The 18,853-nt window shown below is 40.8% G+C and overlaps 1 protein-coding gene across 5 annotated transcripts in view; it reads left to right on the forward strand.

The window, feature by feature from the left end:
- Window positions 1–18,853, forward strand: part of LOC111868260 (rho GTPase-activating protein conundrum) — a 94,647-nt gene that overhangs the window by 68,039 nt on the left and 7,755 nt on the right. For all 5 annotated transcript variants that reach the window (XM_023858745.2, XM_033752990.1, XM_023858747.2 and 2 more), the window contains 10 exons: window positions 1,514–1,758; window positions 3,136–3,326; window positions 5,288–5,469; window positions 7,691–7,886; window positions 8,321–8,519; window positions 9,232–9,409; window positions 10,950–11,047; window positions 13,529–13,781; window positions 15,604–15,790; window positions 18,674–18,841. In XM_023858745.2, the coding sequence (XP_023714513.1) occupies window positions 1,514–1,758; window positions 3,136–3,326; window positions 5,288–5,469; window positions 7,691–7,886; window positions 8,321–8,519; window positions 9,232–9,409; window positions 10,950–11,047; window positions 13,529–13,781; window positions 15,604–15,790; window positions 18,674–18,841 (1,897 nt within the window). The remainder of the gene's footprint in view (window positions 1–1,513; window positions 1,759–3,135; window positions 3,327–5,287; window positions 5,470–7,690; window positions 7,887–8,320; window positions 8,520–9,231; window positions 9,410–10,949; window positions 11,048–13,528; window positions 13,782–15,603; window positions 15,791–18,673; window positions 18,842–18,853) is intronic.

Consider the following 18,853-nt stretch of genomic DNA (forward strand, 5'->3'; position numbering starts at 1 on the left):
GGTAATTGATACTACTGAAGAACCAAATGAGGCTTCAGAAGTGATCGTGGGCTGGGGAGCCTCACCAGGAAAACTCTGTGGTACAAATTTAAATGATTCCTGCTGACTGGCCATATTTTATAGAGTATATCAAAAGATATAAAAATAAAATTATTAATATTTGAGCCATGGTATCCTAACACCAATCAGTGCTTTTGAGGTGTTGGATGCACTGAACTGAATCTGGAAACGCTCATAATCAGCGCTTTCACACTCTTACACTCTTGTAGGAATAATAGACACTAGTAAATACATACAGGAGATCCCCCAAATTTTTCTTCACAACAAACCCTATTTTTATTTTATTGTACAGTAAAACTTGGTTATAGCAACATCGGTTTCTGCGACACCTTGTCTATTGCGTCAAATATTCAATGGTACGAACTAATTCCTCATAAAGCAACTGTTTTTATACCTTGCTTAGTACGACATGCACAAATGCATCAACCTCGTATGTAACGTCATTTTCATTCCTGAATTTCTCTGATATGGACATTGAACGTAATTTAGAAAGTGTGTATTGGGCAAGTAACAGGAAACAGATGAAGATAACTGATTACTGTACTTCTATCTAGGTACAGTAAGGCACAACAATTGATGTAATCTACTGTAATTTGGTGAGTAGGCCTACCTTTAATATACAGTATTAGTGCGGTGTGTATTGTCAGTGAAAAGCGCTGTAATATGTCTTTGATATTACACATTTGGGCAATTCCACGTTAATGTTACGTTAGTCTGTACTTAACTATGTATTTCACTAAAAAATGCAACATTTTAACTCTGTTTTTGGTAGATTTTTACGTGACTAACATAAGGCTACTGTGGAAGTGCACATTTCGGTTACAACGACATTCGTTTATAACGACACTATTTTTAGGTCCCTTTGATGACGTTATAACCAAGTGCTACTGTATTTATTTTCTGTGATTGCAGTAGTATATGAACAGCATTTTGGGCTGAACTGAATTTTTTACAATCTTATTTTGCTCTCCCCTACTCTAGTAGTTGGTTGAGGGGCTATGCTACAAGCCAGAAGTTCACGGGTTCAAGTCCCAATGAGGACATTAGATATTTTTCAATTGACCTAATCCTTCCAGCCGCATTATGGCCCTGGGGTTGACTCAGCCTCTAACAGAAATGAGTGCCAGGAATTAATTAAATAATTTTCCTGGGGAGTCTTCCCTGTGGTCCCTTTCCTTCTGGCTTTCCCACCAATATCCTATATGCATTCCTCGTCTCCCCCATTCGTGCTACATGACCTGCCCACCTCATCCTCCTTGACTTGATCATTACAGGGATAACTTTACTTTACTTTTTATTACTGTAGGCTAGTGATTCCCAAGAAATAAATTGGCCATGGTAGCATTCAGATTTAAACAAGATTTTAATACTTCGTTTCCACACTGACGTTTTATACCTTTGTGTTGTGTTTATATTTGTAACTGTATCTATATGACAGTGATGTTGTTTCCAGAGGGTGAACAGGAAGCTGACTGGCTTAGGTTAGCAGGCCTGTCTCAATTAACAGGACCTTATGAGCAGGGTCGTGAACTGCCTGAGAGTGAATTGGATCCTGTACTACGTTTCCTGCCGACCCACCATGCTGAGGCAGTGCGACGTCGTGTCAAGACACTCAACTTGACAGTGCGGCAAAGAGGGCGCCAGCAACGCTCCCGGGCCCGGAAACCCGACATCAGGGATGTCTTTCGGGATGTGGAGGCACGTATAGTACATTTTTATGTGTCGTTTAAACAAGGGGCATAAAATGAATTCTTAACGAAAAGGTCTGTCTGCAAGCTGCTTAGTGGTTTAGTTTGGTAGAGGGAGTTATGCTCCAGTCTGTAGGCAAATTTAATATTGGTTAGTGTTGATCCCATCCTTCACATCAAGCTCAAATCAGATTTCCTGAAAACTTGTGTATGACCTGAAACATAGAACTGTTTGAGATCTACACGTTTCAAAATGGCAAGTACTTAAGAAGTTGCAAGGAATGAAAGCTTATGAATTCTTGTCATGTAATTTAATTCATAACAGCGAATTGGTGTGAGAAGTAAACATCAAGGTGAGTGACGTATGAAGGGCAAAGAACACACATGAGAAATATGTACATCAGAATGAAATAATATTTCCAGCATTGTTGTTTCATAAATATTTTAAAAGCAACTTTTCTTTGTGCCCCTTTTCCACACAAACAACATACTGGCTTGTGATGGTTACTATGCAACAGGTTCATGTCAGTAATGGATTTTATTTGACCCTTTAGAATCTACTTATTGCCAATATGTATATCATGTTATTTTAGTTTCATTTTAAGTATAGCTACAAATTTTTTATAAAACATTTCAATTTATATGTTAAGAGCTGTAGTTATTGCTTGCGGTGATTTGTAACTCTGAAGTTGTGTTTGATAATTTTAACATAATGAATGACTGGACTGTAGTAAATTATACCCAGATATGGCTCCCTAAATTGCATATTTACTCATTTATAGTTTTCACTAGCCTCCACATATTGATTGAAGCATCTGAGGAAAATTCTTCCCAGAATTTTGTCTTACAATTAAATTCTTGCAGAATTTCACAATATATCACAGGCTGATGTTGAATACAGAGGCTGATAGCATTGGAAGCTGTAACACGTATATACTCATAACCTTTTTGATTGAAACAGGATAAGGAATTGATTTGACTCAGACAGTGAGGTCAAGTCATAACTTCTTTTCTTAGCAATTCCTACTTTTACCCCTAATTAGCAATGTGTGTGCCTTTGGCCAACAGCAGGCCATGAAGTTATAACTTCATCAGTGTTTCTGTGAGCTCATTGCATTGAAAACTTATTTAATAATGCTGTTTCAGTAGCACAGATGGATTGCACAACTAGCATCCTCACAGATGAGGCATGGATTGGCCTTCTGATGTAAATCACATAAGAACATCAATAATACCAATGGGCTACCAATAAGAATTATTTCTGAAGTCTTAATTACATTTCTGTTGTGCCAGTATTGCTCTGCAAGTCATTCAAACTTGTAATCAGGTAACATATATTATGTTTCTTGTCTGCATGCTTCTAAGAGTTTGATTGTTTTGTTTCTAGAATTCAAGTACTGGCACAAGATCCCGTAGTGCTACACCAGATTCCCTAGACCTGGATCATCCAGGTACTGAAGATGTTGGACCTCCCAGTCCTCCTTTACCATGGTGTATCCCCAGAGATACAAATATTTTCAGCACTGGATCTGGGCCCCAAGAATGGGGAGGCAACTCTAGCTCTCCCACTACAAGCTAGTGAGTACAGTCTTTATACTTTATTGTTAACAGTAAGCATATCTCCCCAATTTTAATTTATAACATGTGTATTCCTCATACTCCAAGCTTTCCTCGCCAACAGAGGACCGAAGATCCAAGCAAGAATGATATAACAGATTATGAACAGTTGTAATTTGTTCTAAATAACTGTGGATAAGAATGTTCACTTTCCAACAGAATCTGTTCGCAGTGCTAACCCATTGTGTTGTCACTATTGCATGACAATACTGTCACAGGTTAAGTGACTAGACGCAGGTTTGGATCAGTAATTTATATTTACTTATATTCGATAGAAAAGAGCTGGGATATCACTGTCGGTATAGCGACTGGGTAAGGGCTGGACGACCAAGGGGTCACAGTTTGAGTCCTGATAGGGCAAGAATTTTCACATCTCCATGTTGTCCAGACCGGCTCTGGGGCCCACCAAGCCTCCTATCCAGTGGGTACCGGTGACTCTTTCCCCGAGAGTAGCAGCCGGGGCTTGAAGCTGACGACTCACCTCCAGCTAGTGCCAAGGTCAAGAAAACATTGTTCTATACATCCACTCCCCCATACATCTTCATGACATAGTTCTTAATTAGTTAAGCACATGGACAACATTACCTCTGTATATGATAAAACTTGACTCGTTCTATATCTGGAGGCTGTATCACCAAATACGGATTTCTGGAACAAATAAAATTACAAATATGAATATTGGATTCCTGGAACTTGTAACTACAATTAACTGTGACAGTTGGCCACGCCTTAGCTCAAGCGGTTAGTCGCTGGCTTCCCACCGTGGCAGCCCGGGTTCGATCCCGGGTCTGGTCAAGTGGGATTTGTGGTGGACAAAGTGGCACTGGGACAGGTTTTCTCCAAGTGCTTCAGTTTCCTCTGCCAATCTTCATTCCACCAATTGCTCCACAATCACCCTCACCTATCATCTGGGGCCGGTACACTAGGCCAGAAGTGGCCGCAGTACAAGGGACTTAGGCACACCCCCTCGAGCAATAAAAAAATTGTAACAGTTGCATGGACCTGCAGGCTTAATAGTGATGTACTAGGTCCTCTCAGTCTGCTGTGTCTTACCATTTGTTGCCTGGAATGTTTCCCACAACAGTGTAGATTCCTCAGCTTTCATGTTCCATGGCTCCAGTCCTTGCTCGCTGGTGCCTGCCTCACAACTGAACTAGGTGTTGCCTGGTCATTGTCTTCTAACAAGGGCTGTTCCCCATGCCCATACAACTCAAGAACTGCATTCACTAACTGCTGTCTCAAGGCCGAGTAATGTCTTCCTACAGTTGATATTCCTTTGCTCCTGGGATCATGTCCTCGCAGGCTGGTGGCCATCTTACAGCAACCTCCTGTGTTTATAACTGCCTTGTCTGAAGACTGACTTGTTTGTCCTGATCCTCATGATATAGCCTCAGGATGACCCAATAGAAAACACCTTCTCTTGCATCTGCTATATTCCAGAGTCACCCAGCCACCATGGCATACTGCACAGAAAACACATTTTCCAGCAGTTCTGTTATCATATGTAAGTGTCGCTATGGTCGCATGACATCCACTGAGCCACTGCCTAACGATGGAAGTGTTTACAGAACCGTTCTCACAGAATGTCTATCTCTTCTGGCTTCACCATTCCGGCTTTTGGCTGACATGTGACATTACTATACCAGATGCCAAAATTATATAGCTCTGAATGAGATATGATAGAATGATTCAGTGATCAATCAGAAACAATGACAGAGGAAGCATTTCACTTGCATGCTCATTGAGGTACTGAGTAAAACACAGAACATTTCAGAAGAGTCAGTCCCTAAATTTAACAGTTAAAGTCAGTGTAAAACCATATATCTCCTCCCACCCTTCAGAAATGCAGCGTTAGAATTATGTTTTGAGCAATCCAGTCATTCATTATTTAAGCACCTGTCAATCTCCTTTTGTTCCTGCAGTATTGTTTCAACTAGTCCAAGAAGTCACGAAGTTGTACTGGAGAGAGATCACTTGTATGGTAGCTACTCCAAAGATCAAGTGCGTAGAGAGCCTAATGGATCAGCCAGTGCTTCTGAACTGTTCCGTCAAGTTGGTCACTGGACTGGTGGTAGCAACCGAGGTGATGTTGCCTGTGACACTGGTATGTTCTTTCACCCACATCGTTAATGAGCCTCTCTGAGAAGTACATGTTGAATTTCTGTATGTAGAATTAAGTATTTCTAAAATATAAAATCACAAGTATGAACCCTTTAGCTCAGGGTAGGCGAAGGACATCCTGCAGTCATTTCAACCTGCAGGTGTATTAATTATTAATGATATGGTCCTGTATGGATTTTTACTCTTTTGAACACTGATAGTGAAAGTATTTTAAAAACAAAAATAAAGTACATGAATTAAGGAAAAGCTAGATATTAACAGAAACGAAGTTGTAAGATTTGAGGTTTTCACGGCGGTGACTATGAAGAAAGCAGTCTTCTGGGATTTGGCACCGTGTATATGTGGTGTTAACCGACGTTTCGGAGGAACGTATCGCCTCCATCTTCAGGGTAGAAGAAAAAATATCAGAAATCTGCAAGCGAAGAGACCGTGAGAACCGGTAAAAGAAGACTGTTGGAAATATACACATAGCCATTCCCTAGCAACAGCTGTCTCTGCTGGCTTCACAATTCTGGCTTTCAGTAGACATGTCCCGTGCATTCTTCAGACTTTGTTTCAGCTATGGGATGTGGTCAGTGGCTGAAGAGATAGGAAATATCACTTTTTTTTTTTTAATCTTCATTCACAGTCCCTCCTATTCTTACTTTTAATACTCTAATAATCCATTGGGTAAATCTTCTTGATCTGTGTTTTTCCTTCTGGCATTGTTTGCCCCGAGGTGACACTTGAGGGATGTCAGGTCTCAATATGTCTCCAGTATCTTACATTTTTTAATGAATTTCATTCTTTACTTTTGCTCTGGTTTCAAAGTTATCAGCAGGTATCACCCCTTCTGTCATTTGATTTAACTTGTAATTTGAGAGCTCTTCTAGGTATTCTGTTTCTATCCATTCCAAATCCACCCCAATTTTCTCTGCTTGTCTCATTTCTAATGTCCCTTTGTTTGCTTCTCAGAAGCTGCATGCCATTTCCCCCCCCCCTCCATCCATCCATTTCTCTGNTCTGACCATCATTCAGTATGATTACATCAGTATGTCTTCAGACTTATTTTATTATTATACTTTCTAGTGTATTGACTTCTGGATTCCAAAGTGGCTTCTTTGTTCATAATGTGATAAAGTTTTGAATATGTGGTAATCATTTTGTCTGTTGGGTCTCCTCTGTACTCATCCATTTCCTGAGATATGTTTAATATATTCAATATTGTAACGTGTTTCGTTACTGAATACACCGTAGAGATCGTTAATTGGTTTATTTAACAGCCTACAAATCACGGCTACAATTAGTTATAACACAGTTGCGGGTTTCCACACTTTACAAACCCTACAACCAAAGTCTTCACGTACTAATAACGCGGGAGCTATACAAATCTCCCTGAATTGCACACTCCAAATATAACTATACTACAGCACTCACTAAGTCTCGAAAGCACACAATAAGTCTTCCACTCGCTGACTTCTTAGTTATTGCACACTCGCAGGCTGCTGCCTTGAGAAATGTTGATAACACACTGACTCTCGCTTGCTGCTCAGCCGGCTTTTATTCTGTTCGCTGTTGCTAGGGTCGCCCGCCACGTCACAGTAGGAAGCGGTGCCGTGTCACCGTGTTTGCGTATAGCCTAGCAACGCTGTTACCTCGCACCGTCTTACGTCACCGCGGAAGGGGGGGGGGAGCGCTACGTTACTGCCACATGCCGCTGGGGAGGTAGGGGTCCTCCGTTGCGCAACATGTCACAATATGTTATATGTTGCCTATGACCACTGTAATGCTAAGGTAGTCCTAGTTGCTAGCATATAGGTTTAGTCCTTGTACTGATGGGAGTTCAGCTACACTACTTTAAACTCTTTAAAGTAGTGTAGCTGAACTCCCATCATACAAGGACTAAACCTATATGCTAGCAACTAGGACTACCTTAGCATTATGTGAGATGACACAATATAAAGTAAAATAAAACAAACAAAATGGAGTATAGTATAATAAAAAAGTATTTATCAATATAATGACAACCAGTGATCAAACTACTTTGGAAGAGCCAACTCCTTAAATATCATGTATGTACTTTATATTCATTGTAATTGCAGTATAATGAATGAGTCATTGTCTCACACCTTTAGGGAATCATGAACTTTTAATCCATTATATAGTTTATCTACGTAGTTTCACAACCAGAAGTAAGACGCTGTATATGTAATGTTTGCTAACAGAAGGCATTCAAATGGTGGGATACCAGCGTCTCGGTACCATCCATTTACCTCGACCCCGAGAGAAGATGCGTGCTGGTAGTGACCCTACATCACCCACGTTGATTGCCAGTAGTGTTCCATCTTCCAAGATGGCTGCAGCAGCCCTCATTAGTAGTAATGCTGCCAAACTGGCAGACAGAAATAAGAAGTTGCTCAAGTAAGTTTGTTGTATAATTTTATAATATAAATTTAGTAAAAACCTGTCTGTTTGTAGTCACCAGAGATCTGTTAGGCCCATTCATACAAAATGACAGAATCACCAAGTACTGGATGCCTTGTAGAATTTTGTAACCTACTGGTAAAATCTAGTCATATACACCTCAAGATTAAAATCAGAGTTCTTTAGGTCCCTTTCATAGAGGCCTGAAGGTAATGCAGATGACTGAAAAACACTGTAGTCTTTACCTCTTTTAATATTCAGTCTTGAGAGACTAAGGATATTTTAATTTCTTTGAATCTGTTTCATAGTTGTGACCCAAGTTTTGTCACTGTCTTCCAGTGGGTGGATTTACTTTTACATTTGGTTAAATACTGGCTTAAAACATGACTGATGTCTCTTGTCACTAACAGTGAACTTCCTTCTATTGGCAGAGATCATCATGTGTCCATTTCACGTAGCCACAGCAGTTTGTACAACCCTGACAATGATATTGATGCAATAAACCAACAGAGAGCAGCAGCAAGGGCTGTTCTACGTCGGTCTGGGTCTCAGGGCCATCTTGGTTTTGAGGAACTTCCCCAGAGACCTTTATTTCCCAGCCATGAAAACATTACCAACATTCAAGTCAAGGTAAATAAATAGGATAATGTGCATGGGAATAACCCAGTTGGTAAAGTGGTTAGGTATGGATTGGATGTCCAGTGTTTGTTTGATGGATTTTTTTCTCTTTATGGCCTTGTTCAGGCTAGCTCTGGATCTAGTTAAACTCTTATCAAATGTGTACCAAGGTCTCATTCCCTAGGGATGAAGTGACTGGAGTATCAAGCTGCCCACACTTCTTTCTTGCGCTGAGTTTAAAAATATATGAAACTTTGCTTCCATTTTCCTCTTACACCTCGTGTCATATTGTTACTCACACATCTTTACCTATCTGGCTCCTGGGGAGGAGAGGAAGTACAAATTCTCCTCCTGGACTTATGCCATTAATAATTTGATATTTATATTAATACTTTTCACACAAGACAATGTGTACCTTTGCTTACCTGTTTCAATCTCTTTGTGAATTCTTTGCTCAGTGCTGTATGGGAGTTCAATGTATGTTCACATAAATGTTTCACCTCTAAAATTACTCCACAGATTCATATGAATTCTTATGCAGATTTTATTTTCACTTGTAGCAGTTGAATGTAAACACTATTTGACTTAGAGCTGAAAAGAAATATTGCCAAGTTTTTAAAGAATATGTCTCACCATATGGAATGTTGATGTCAGATTTTATTGCATAAATGTGCCATCAGATTGGATACATTCAGCATATCTGATTATTATTATTTTTCTGTAGCCTGGAGTGTCTATATATTCAGATCCTAGTCTAGTTGGAAGAACGTGGATAGAGTTCTTGGGAGAAGGTGATCTCCCAAAGCTGCAGCCACTTCTGCTTCTTGAGGCAACAGCTTTGCTAGATGACAATGGCATCACATTCCGGAAACGTAAACCACCAAGAAGGAATCGGAAAGTAGGCAAGTATCTATTTTGACCTGTCCAAATATACTGTGTGGTTGTCAAGGAAAATTTTCCAGTGGCTGCATTCATTTTTATCCCTTTGGCTCTTCATCAAGAACATACAAGGGTCACTCCAAAAGTAATGCACAATATTTTTTTAAAGGTTCAGTTTTTATCCTACGCCTTTACTACTTACATAGTATGTTGATACATCCTTTAGGAACAAAATATCACTTCTCCACATAATCTCTGTCCCTTTCAACTGCCTTAAGCCACCTGGGAACTAGGGCCTGTATGACAGCGCAGTAAAACTCTGGACCAGCGCATCTGAGCCACCGTTTAGTGGCCGTAGTGAGGGCAGCATCATCTTCAAATCTTGTTCCGCGAAGGGATTCCTTCAGTTTACCAAAGAGATGGTAATCAGAGGGTGTCATATCAGGGCTATAAGGAGGGTGTGACAGTGTTGTCCTTCCAGGTTTTGTGATCTTGTCCTTGGTTTTCTGAATGATGTGTGGTCAGGAATTGTCATGCAACAGCAAAACATCCTGTTTCTGCCAATGTGGTCAAACACAACTCATTTGAGCTTGAAGTTTCTTTAGGGTTGCCACATATGTGTCAGAATTAATGGTGGTTCCTTGTAGCATGATGTCCACAAGCAAAAGCCCTTCTGAATCAAAAACACTAGCCATAACTCTTCCTGCTGAAGGCGCAGATTTTAATCTCTTTTTCTTGGGCGAGTTTACATGGTACCATTCCATTGATTACCACTTTGTTTCTGGTTCAAAATGGTGCAGCCATGTTTCATCTCCGATCACAATTCTTGCAAGAAAGTGATCTCCACCATTCTCATACTGTGCCAAGAGTTCACCGCACACAGTTTTTCAGGTTTCTTTGTAGGCATCTGTTAACATCCTCGTAACCCACCTTGCACAAACTTTTTTCAACCCCAGCTGTTTCAATATTCTGCACACACTTGCTTCCCCAATTCCCAGTTGGACTGACATTTCTTTCAGTCACACGTCTGTCCTCCAAAACCATATACTCATAGTTAACACACTGCACATTGTCAGGTGTTTGTGCAATGTGTGGTCTGCCAGTGCGAGGAGAATCCCAAATATTTGCATGCCCACTTTCACCAGATAATCTGTGTGCCCACTGACTAACTGTACTGTGATCAGCAGCATCATCTCCATACACATTTTTCAGTCTCTTCTGAATGTTTCCCACTGTGTTTAGTGAGCCTTTGCCTAGCAGCAGTCATCTCTTCTGGCCCCACTGTTCCAGCTATCATGCATGAGGTCACACTGGATTAAGAATGTGTTGGACGCAGTGTTTCCTGTGCAGTCTGTCTTGTATCAGATACTCAATATGTAGTGAAAGAACATTAGTAATTAGTTCTTCCCATAGCTACTTGTTAATTACTGTATGATAGTGCTTCATGTTAATCATTCCTTTCCACATAGTTTTTATTACAACATGGTTCAGCATATCATAAGTATAAAATTCATGTCACTGAGCTTATGATTTTACATTTTAAATGTCAGTTCTCTCTTGCAGTAGGTAATGTGTTCGGTGTTTCTCTGGCAACACTGTTAGAACGGGACCAGTTGATAACTGCAGAAGACTGCCAAGGTGTTCCTTTAATCTTCCAGAAGGTACAACTCAGCTGTAATTTTATGTGCTGCATTTATTAATGATATCAGCATCACAGTATACACATGTTTATTAATCATGTGCCTGAATGACTTTCAGTTTGAGACAAGATTGGTATGAGAATTTGGAAAAATGTTTAATATTGTGATATCATAAATCATTGAATTGCCATTTTGATTTCATGACTTTGGTAGTATTTCAGGCAAAATCATGTAAAGTGATGGCTTTTGACTTCTGAAACATCTCTTTCCCATTTTCTCACTTGCTAATCTCACAGCCTGATGTGCTGGTGAAAACTGTGCCATGAACATGCCAGAATCTTGAGAAACAGATTAAATAACAACAATCAATATTCAAAACAAAGAAGATACTACTGCATCAACATTTGATTTTATTATGTTTATTAGAGACACAACATGTTTCGACCCTTTTACGGGTCATCATCAGGCGTACAATGCACCAGTCTAAGCTGTTTAGTTACAGTCAGTTGTCATTTTATTCATCGAATTAGGATCCTTATTGTGACAATTCTTGCGCAACAACCATCTTATAGGGATGGAAATGAAGATGTTCATGAAGAATTCGGCGCATTGAACGAATGGATATGTCTAGGGCGACTGCATGTTTGTGAGTGGAGCGTCTTGGAGATCTCAAAATCGACTGTTGAACTGCCTCCACATTTACTGGCATCGTAACGGTCATCCTGATGATTTTTTCACCACATTCCCAGTTGTCCTAAAGTTCTCTACCCACAAAACAATCGATTTCTGTTCGGGAACCAGACCTCTGGGCTTAATTCCGAAGTGAATATGGAACGCACACTGCACCGCCGTGTAGGAATGGTTGTTTGAAAAATAAGCTTCAACAACAAATGCACGCTGCTCACTCGTCCACCTCATGTTTCCTACTGAGGGGTATTAGACAGAAACTTCCGCGACTGCTGCGTTCGCCAAGCCTATCCCCACTTTTCTGCGACCTCCCCTCCCTCCCTTCACAATGCATCTTCACAAAAAGGAAGTTTCTGCACCCCACCCTGTACTTCAGATTCCCCTGCCAATCTTCATTCCACCAATTGCTCCACAATCACCCTCACCTATCATCTGGGGCTGGTACAGTAGGTCAGAAGTGGCTGCAGTACAAGGGACTTAGTCCCACCCCACTAACAATAATAATAAAATCTGCCATTCTAGGGTCTTCAGGTTGTGTTTATGTCAAACACTGACTGATTGTTTTTGTTGTCATATTCATTTAATTTCTTTCCTTTTCTCACCACCCCACTTTCATAATGGTCACTGTTCATGCGCCATACACTGCTATGAAAGCTTTTTGTTGTATTTATTGTCAATTATTGGTTGAGCAGGGACCACCAAGAATATTGGAAGTACCTGGATAAAAATGTACAAATTGTTTCCTTCGGAAACCCTCTGCCAGAAAGACTTGGGGGCTATTAATGCAAAATAAGAACCAGTTGTGACATTTGACAGGAATACTTTCAGGACACTTGTTACTTGAAAGAACATTTATTCAACTAGTAAATAGTCCTACCTGCAAAAGGTATTGTAGCACACATCCTGTGTGACTGAGGTTTTAGCTGAATAGAGGTTCGATTACTTGGAACTGTATTTCATGAAGCCAGGTGACTCTCAAAAGCCTCACTGAGCAATGTACTGATAAGAGTGCTAGTCTTATAAAGGGGATGCACAGTATATTGCAGTTGGTTGCAATGTAAGTTTCATTTAATGCCCAGCCCTTTGTTATAATATCATATAATCTGGTGTAAGTTGATAAAATTCCATAAAATATTAATGTTCTGTGTTCATCACTTGGACTTAATGTTACACATGTAACTCACACACACACACACACAGCAAATAGATAAGTTGATAACAGCATGAAGCAGATATAAACAGTGTTTCTACTTACATAAATGTCACTAGGAGGGCACGTATTATCATAGTTGAAGAAAGTTTGGAGGAACATCAGTTAACACAATGGCGCCACATCCCAGAAGATGGCTTTCTTCATAGTCGCTGCTGTGAAAACCTCAAATATTACATTATCATAGTTGTTTGAGGCACTATGCTATGAGCCAGAAAGTCAGAGCTTCAGTTCCTGTAAAGGTCATTGGATTTTTAATTGACCCATTTCTTCCAGCCACACTATGGCCCTGGGGTTGACTCAGCCTCTAACAGAAATGAGTACCAGGAATCTTCCTGGGGCTAAAGGGCAGCTGGCACATAAGCCTGACAACCTTGCCACCATCTGTGAGGTGACTGCCTAGAAAATGTGGGAGCCTCAGTATCCCACAAACCTGTGGACCTCCAAGGCCTGTTACAGGGATAGCTTTACCTGTTCTTGTGTCAATAGGAGAACAAGAGAACAAAGAGATGTTTTCAAACCCTGAGACTGTAACTATGGTTTACTCATAAGCTTATGATGAACTGCTGGTGGGGTTGCTGCTAATATGAAATACGAATTTTCAGGTGCTGCTTCACTTGGAGAGGCATGGGCTACAGGAGGAAGGCATTCTGCGTGTTGCAGGACTTCAGCAGAAGGTGACATCTCTTTGCTCAAAACTGGAGGCTGTATTCTATAGTAGGCCATTGGAAGAAGTAGACAGACTTCTTCAGCAGGCAACTTGTCATGATGTAGCTGCCGTTCTGAAACGCTTGCTGCGGGATCTGCCCCAGCCTCTTCTATCTGTCGAATATATTGATATGTTCTACCAAACCCATGGTAAGTGTTTCCTTGCTCTTAGATTATTGTGGTATTTTCATGCTGTAAAAGAAACTGTGTTATGCTAGGGTTAGGTTTATTTGGAAAGGAAGGTTTATGGTTCAGACCCCTCCCCCCAAATGCCATCTCCTCTGAAAAGTCTAGAATAACATGTGAAGGAGCACCTCTCCACAGCCCTCACTCCCACTACAAGACATATAGTGGTTCACTTCCTCCTGCTTCCTAATTTACTCTGACATTGGCAACTAGAATTTTTGCCAAAACATTGGAACAGCCTTGATATATGTTATGGAGCAAAGTTATGCTTTTTCTGAAGGAAAAAAAAGAGGTCACAAAAGAAAGGTTTTCTGATAAGATGACCAAAAAGCACATAATTTCTATCATTTACTGGTATACGTAGGGCAGTCAAAAAGTTCCCGGAATTCCCCTGCAGTCAGAGAACGAGCAATAAGATAGCACACCCACTGTTGTGGTGGGAAGCTCAGCATGTCTGCTCGCAGGCGCAACAGGTCTGGACAGGTTTCAGTGTGCAGTGTCGTTACTGTTCCACTTGAATTAGATATGAGTGTTGGTTATTTGGTCCAATGTCGCAGTTCGAACAGCATGCGAACATCAAGTTCTTGTGCAAATTGGGAAAATCTGCTTCAGAGATGCTATTGGCCCTGCAGCAAGACGCATTCCAGAAGTGTTTCCAACAATGGTGGTGCATTATCAAGGAGACTGCTTTGAAGGGGATTAGGGTTTTGTACCTCCAAATCAATAAATGTATTTCTGCCGTCCAAAGGTTCAAAGCAAAAATAATTTTCATTTCCCACAACCAAGATTGTCTGTCTATCAAAAAGGTGTTTATTACATGGGCATTAAGATTTTTAATCAGCTTCCATCCTATTTGAAAGGCATCATAGACAAGAAGAAACTGTTTAAATCTTCATTAAAAAGGTACTTAATATAAAATTCCTTTTACTCATTGCAGGAGTTTTTTAACAATAAATAAGGTGGTATATTCTATTCCCTTTGGTATTTGTGATATTATATACTTATCACAGTCATTGTGAGTAATTCTATTTTGCCTCTTCTTACTTTTATTTTACATTTTAGGTAATCAATGTTTTGTTTTTTTTTTCCTTGGAACTACAGCCCCAGTGGACCTAGGCCTACCTCCATGAACTCTGTTCACTTTGGTTTTTCTAGATCTTACACATACGGTAGGACTCCTTGGGTGAATGATCAGCTCGTTGCAAGGCCTCTACCTGTAGACAAACACAGAAAAATGCACACAAACATCCATGCCCTGAGTGGGATTCGAACCCACGATCCCGGCTTCCAAGCGAGCGAAGACAGTGCATGCCTTAGACTGCTCGGCTACCGTGACCAGCAGTAATCAATGTTACTGAATGTAAAATGTTTTATAGGGCTCTTGCTGGCTCCTACTTAATATACTTTTATGCTAATCGTATACATTAGTATTTAGTGACTGATTTATTTTCCAGTTCACAATGTATTATGTTGAGTTGTTTTGATTTGTAATTGTATGACTGAAGTTTTAATATTCAAAGCATGCGTAGTATATTCTTTGAGTATTTGGTGTATTGTATATCTGTGACTGCTTCTATATCAGACTGGCGACATTTGTAGCCTGTTCTTGATTAATGGAATATTACAATTTACTGAAATTGAAACTGCTGGACTCCACCATGCATTAAATCACAGTCAAGATGGCTGGTCTTCAGAAATGGAGCAGGAATGTTGGCACCCAGTTATGACTTTTAACCAGTGTATTCACTGTTAGGTATAATTAACTGATTATTACATAACATTGCAGCGTTGTCAGATGAAACAACACGAGCACATGCTCTCAACCTGTTGGTTCTTCTGTTGCCTGCGGAATATCGTAGTACTCTTCGTGCTGTCTTCAGGTTCCTAGCACGAGTAGTTCAGAACCAGAAGCACAACAAGATGTCTCTTCATAATGTTGCAATGATAATAGCACCATCTTTATTTAGACCTCAGTAAGTACACAGCACTCTTTTTTGGAATAGTGTAGTGCTTACACTCGAAGAATATATCTGAGAAATACTTGGCCATGTTACTAGCTTAAAGGGTGGCCATATTTATGCTTTTTTTTTTTGGTAGGAAATATAGCCTAAAATCTGGGCATACCTTATACAGGGAATCCAGTTTAGCTGTTATGCCTTAACTTACGTTACTACTCAGAAACTGCAGTTAGTCACCTGAACACTCATAGGCCAGACCACTACCAAGTTTAAGCCTCTTGCCTGGCTTCGCCTTATCCAGTATCATGTACATTCATTCATTCATCTGTACATTAGGATTTAAATTGTTTAGGGTTACTTCTGACTGTGTGCTGCATAATGTTGTTACATATTCATATACGTAAGGAATTTTGAAAGCTGTGTGCAAATTGTACACTAGTGTGCACCTGTCAAGTTTTCCAGTAGCATTCTGCAGGTGCTGCAATTTCAAGAATTAGCATCCACCGCATACTCCCAGATGGGGCAAACTCATAACTGACCTAGTCGGCTGGTTCGGCTGTGTTTTGATACTCCAGATACGGGCTCCTCACTGGCCCAATAGAAAACACTGCTTTCTACAATTCCTGAAGACACGGACATGATGTGTTTTGATGTCTGCCTCTATTGCGTGTAGGTACAGCTCTGGTCACAAGACCTGATAACCATGGAAATGTGTTAACATAGATATTGCCTAACAACAGCAATTTCTGCTGGCTTCACAATTCCGGCTGTTAGCGGACATGCCACCTTGCTTGCTCCGTAAGGTTGCTCACCCTGAATAGCCTACAGGTGTACTGCCATTTCTTCTTTTCAGAGGAGATATGCCTGTGACATGTTTATTCATCCTGGTGGAAGGCACTTCAGCGTCTTGCTGACCTTCCAGTTTTGACAGTATCCAGCCTTCCTTCCTCATTGGTTGGTTTTATGTTGCTGCCTTGCAGTCCATCCTCATTAGGGCCACTCATTTCAATCACCACAGTCCTTTCCCAAGCTCATCTCTCTCAGTGTGCTTCCACTACTGGTGGTTTCCTCTCCTCAATTCCAACTCCTTTCTTAGGAGTGTACCAGCATTCCCACTTCAGCTTGTTGGGGCAGCCCTGAAACCCATCGCTGCAAGGCTGTCCGCACTGCACCACCACAACTCTGCCACACCAAGTGGCTGGGTCATCACTGTTGCCCTTCCTACATGGGGGTGAACATGGTCGCCCCTCAGGGCACCCCAGTGGCACTTCCTCTTTGTGCAGTCTTAGCACAAGGTGCTTCATGTCCATGCCTGCATTGTGGGCACACAGGACATCCAGTGCCAAGATGAACTCATTGGTGATATTGGCGACAAACACCAAAGTTTTCAGTGGGCACCGCCCTGGAGTCAGTGTCATAAAAGCTTCCTCCGAGGTGGGGGAGTCTCCCCTGATGTCTGCAGGGCGCACTTCATGGATGGCTCTCTGTCCGGCAGTCATGCTGCTATGTCCAGTCTGGTGATAGTAGCTGCTGGTCCTATGTCGATAATCACCAGTCATTCTTTCTCCCTTATTCATCTGTCAACATGTAAAATGTCATGGCTGTCTTCAGCTCACATGCTGAGCCCATAATGATGAGGCACGAGTGTTGAATGCATAGCTTTCTTCTTTGTTTTTTCTTTCTGGTCCCATGCTATTTGTCGATCATTCTCTTCAGTGAATTGTACCTGTGGGACATCCCAGTCATCAATTCCTCCTGAGATGACTGATGCTCGCACAGTGGCAGTAGACAAACCGTTCTGCCCTGACATGGTCCCTTGATCTCTCTGATATCTGTTCCACCTCCAGTTTTCATTCACTTACCAAGCATCTATCATTTCGTCTCTGTCTTGTGTCGTCATGAGGTCGAGCTCTTCATGAAGATCTTTCCTCATGTCTGCTGTTATTTTCAGGAGGCTCCTTGTCCACTATCAAGGGACATCATTACTGCCTGTCAACCTGCATTTCATCATTCTTCTTGTTAAGTTCCTTGCAGAGGCCCAGCAACCTGTGGTCAACACACACCAGGAATTCTTACACCTGATGTTTGATGGTCTCTTCTAACTTGGACTCGATGAAGTGTATGGCAGCCTCCATGTTTTCTTGATGAGCTTACATCTGTTTGTGATAGTCTTTTGCCTTTTCTTGGTTTACGTTCTTCTGGGATGCAAGAGAACCTGTCTCGGCTCTCATTTCTTCATGACTGGTGTAGTTGACATCCGCCAAGGAGGAGGAAGAATCCATCTTAGCTTGATTGGTTCTTATTTCAGCCCGAAGGCCTTCCATCATTTGTTCCATCTCCATAGTATGGCAATGTAACAATCTGATCTGGTCTTCATTCCAATAATTCACTCAGTCTGGACCTAATCCAATCCTGTCACTAGTCCCTTCAGTGATACTGTAATAGCAACTCATGTAAAATAGTTCCCTCATAAAGTTGGTTTGCCTCCTGATGATGGCCCATGGTGGCTAAACATGTAAGGTAGAAAATCTTTATTTATTTATTATTAAAATTTTATGCTTGAAGTATTTTTTGTATATGAAATTGTGTGTTTGTTTTGTTTGTTGCATAACCTTTGCTCCTCTGTGATGTAAGCAAGAACTTCTGGCAAGAATTTGTACTACACTACAGGCCTTTATGAGCTTTCATCTATTGCCCTATGTTCACTAATATTGATTCCCAGTACCTGAGTTTTTCTAGACAAGATTTTGCATAATTGCCACATTTGACATTTTTAACACTGAACGAAGCGTTCATGCAAATATTCTGGGTATACTTATAATGATCTTTAGAAAGTTCATTTACATTTTTCTTTGTTAGGAAGGAAAGTTGGTCTTTCTGATATATATGTTTTTGCAGGTATGTGCATCCTACTGATAAGGGAAACTTGAGAGCACAGGTTGAAATGGCAGAAATCTGTTGTCAGTTAACAGAACAGATGTTGGAGTTTGGAGAAAAGTTGTGCATTGTTCCAGAGTCTCTTGTGAGACAGATTCGTCGTGCAAATGAGGAAGAACACTACCGAAGGTACTGATATGA

Source organism: Cryptotermes secundus, unplaced genomic scaffold (assembly GCF_002891405.2).
Source record: "Cryptotermes secundus unplaced genomic scaffold, Csec_1.0 scaffold721, whole genome shotgun sequence".
In the NCBI taxonomy this organism is placed as follows: Eukaryota; Metazoa; Arthropoda; class Insecta; order Blattodea; family Kalotermitidae; genus Cryptotermes; species Cryptotermes secundus.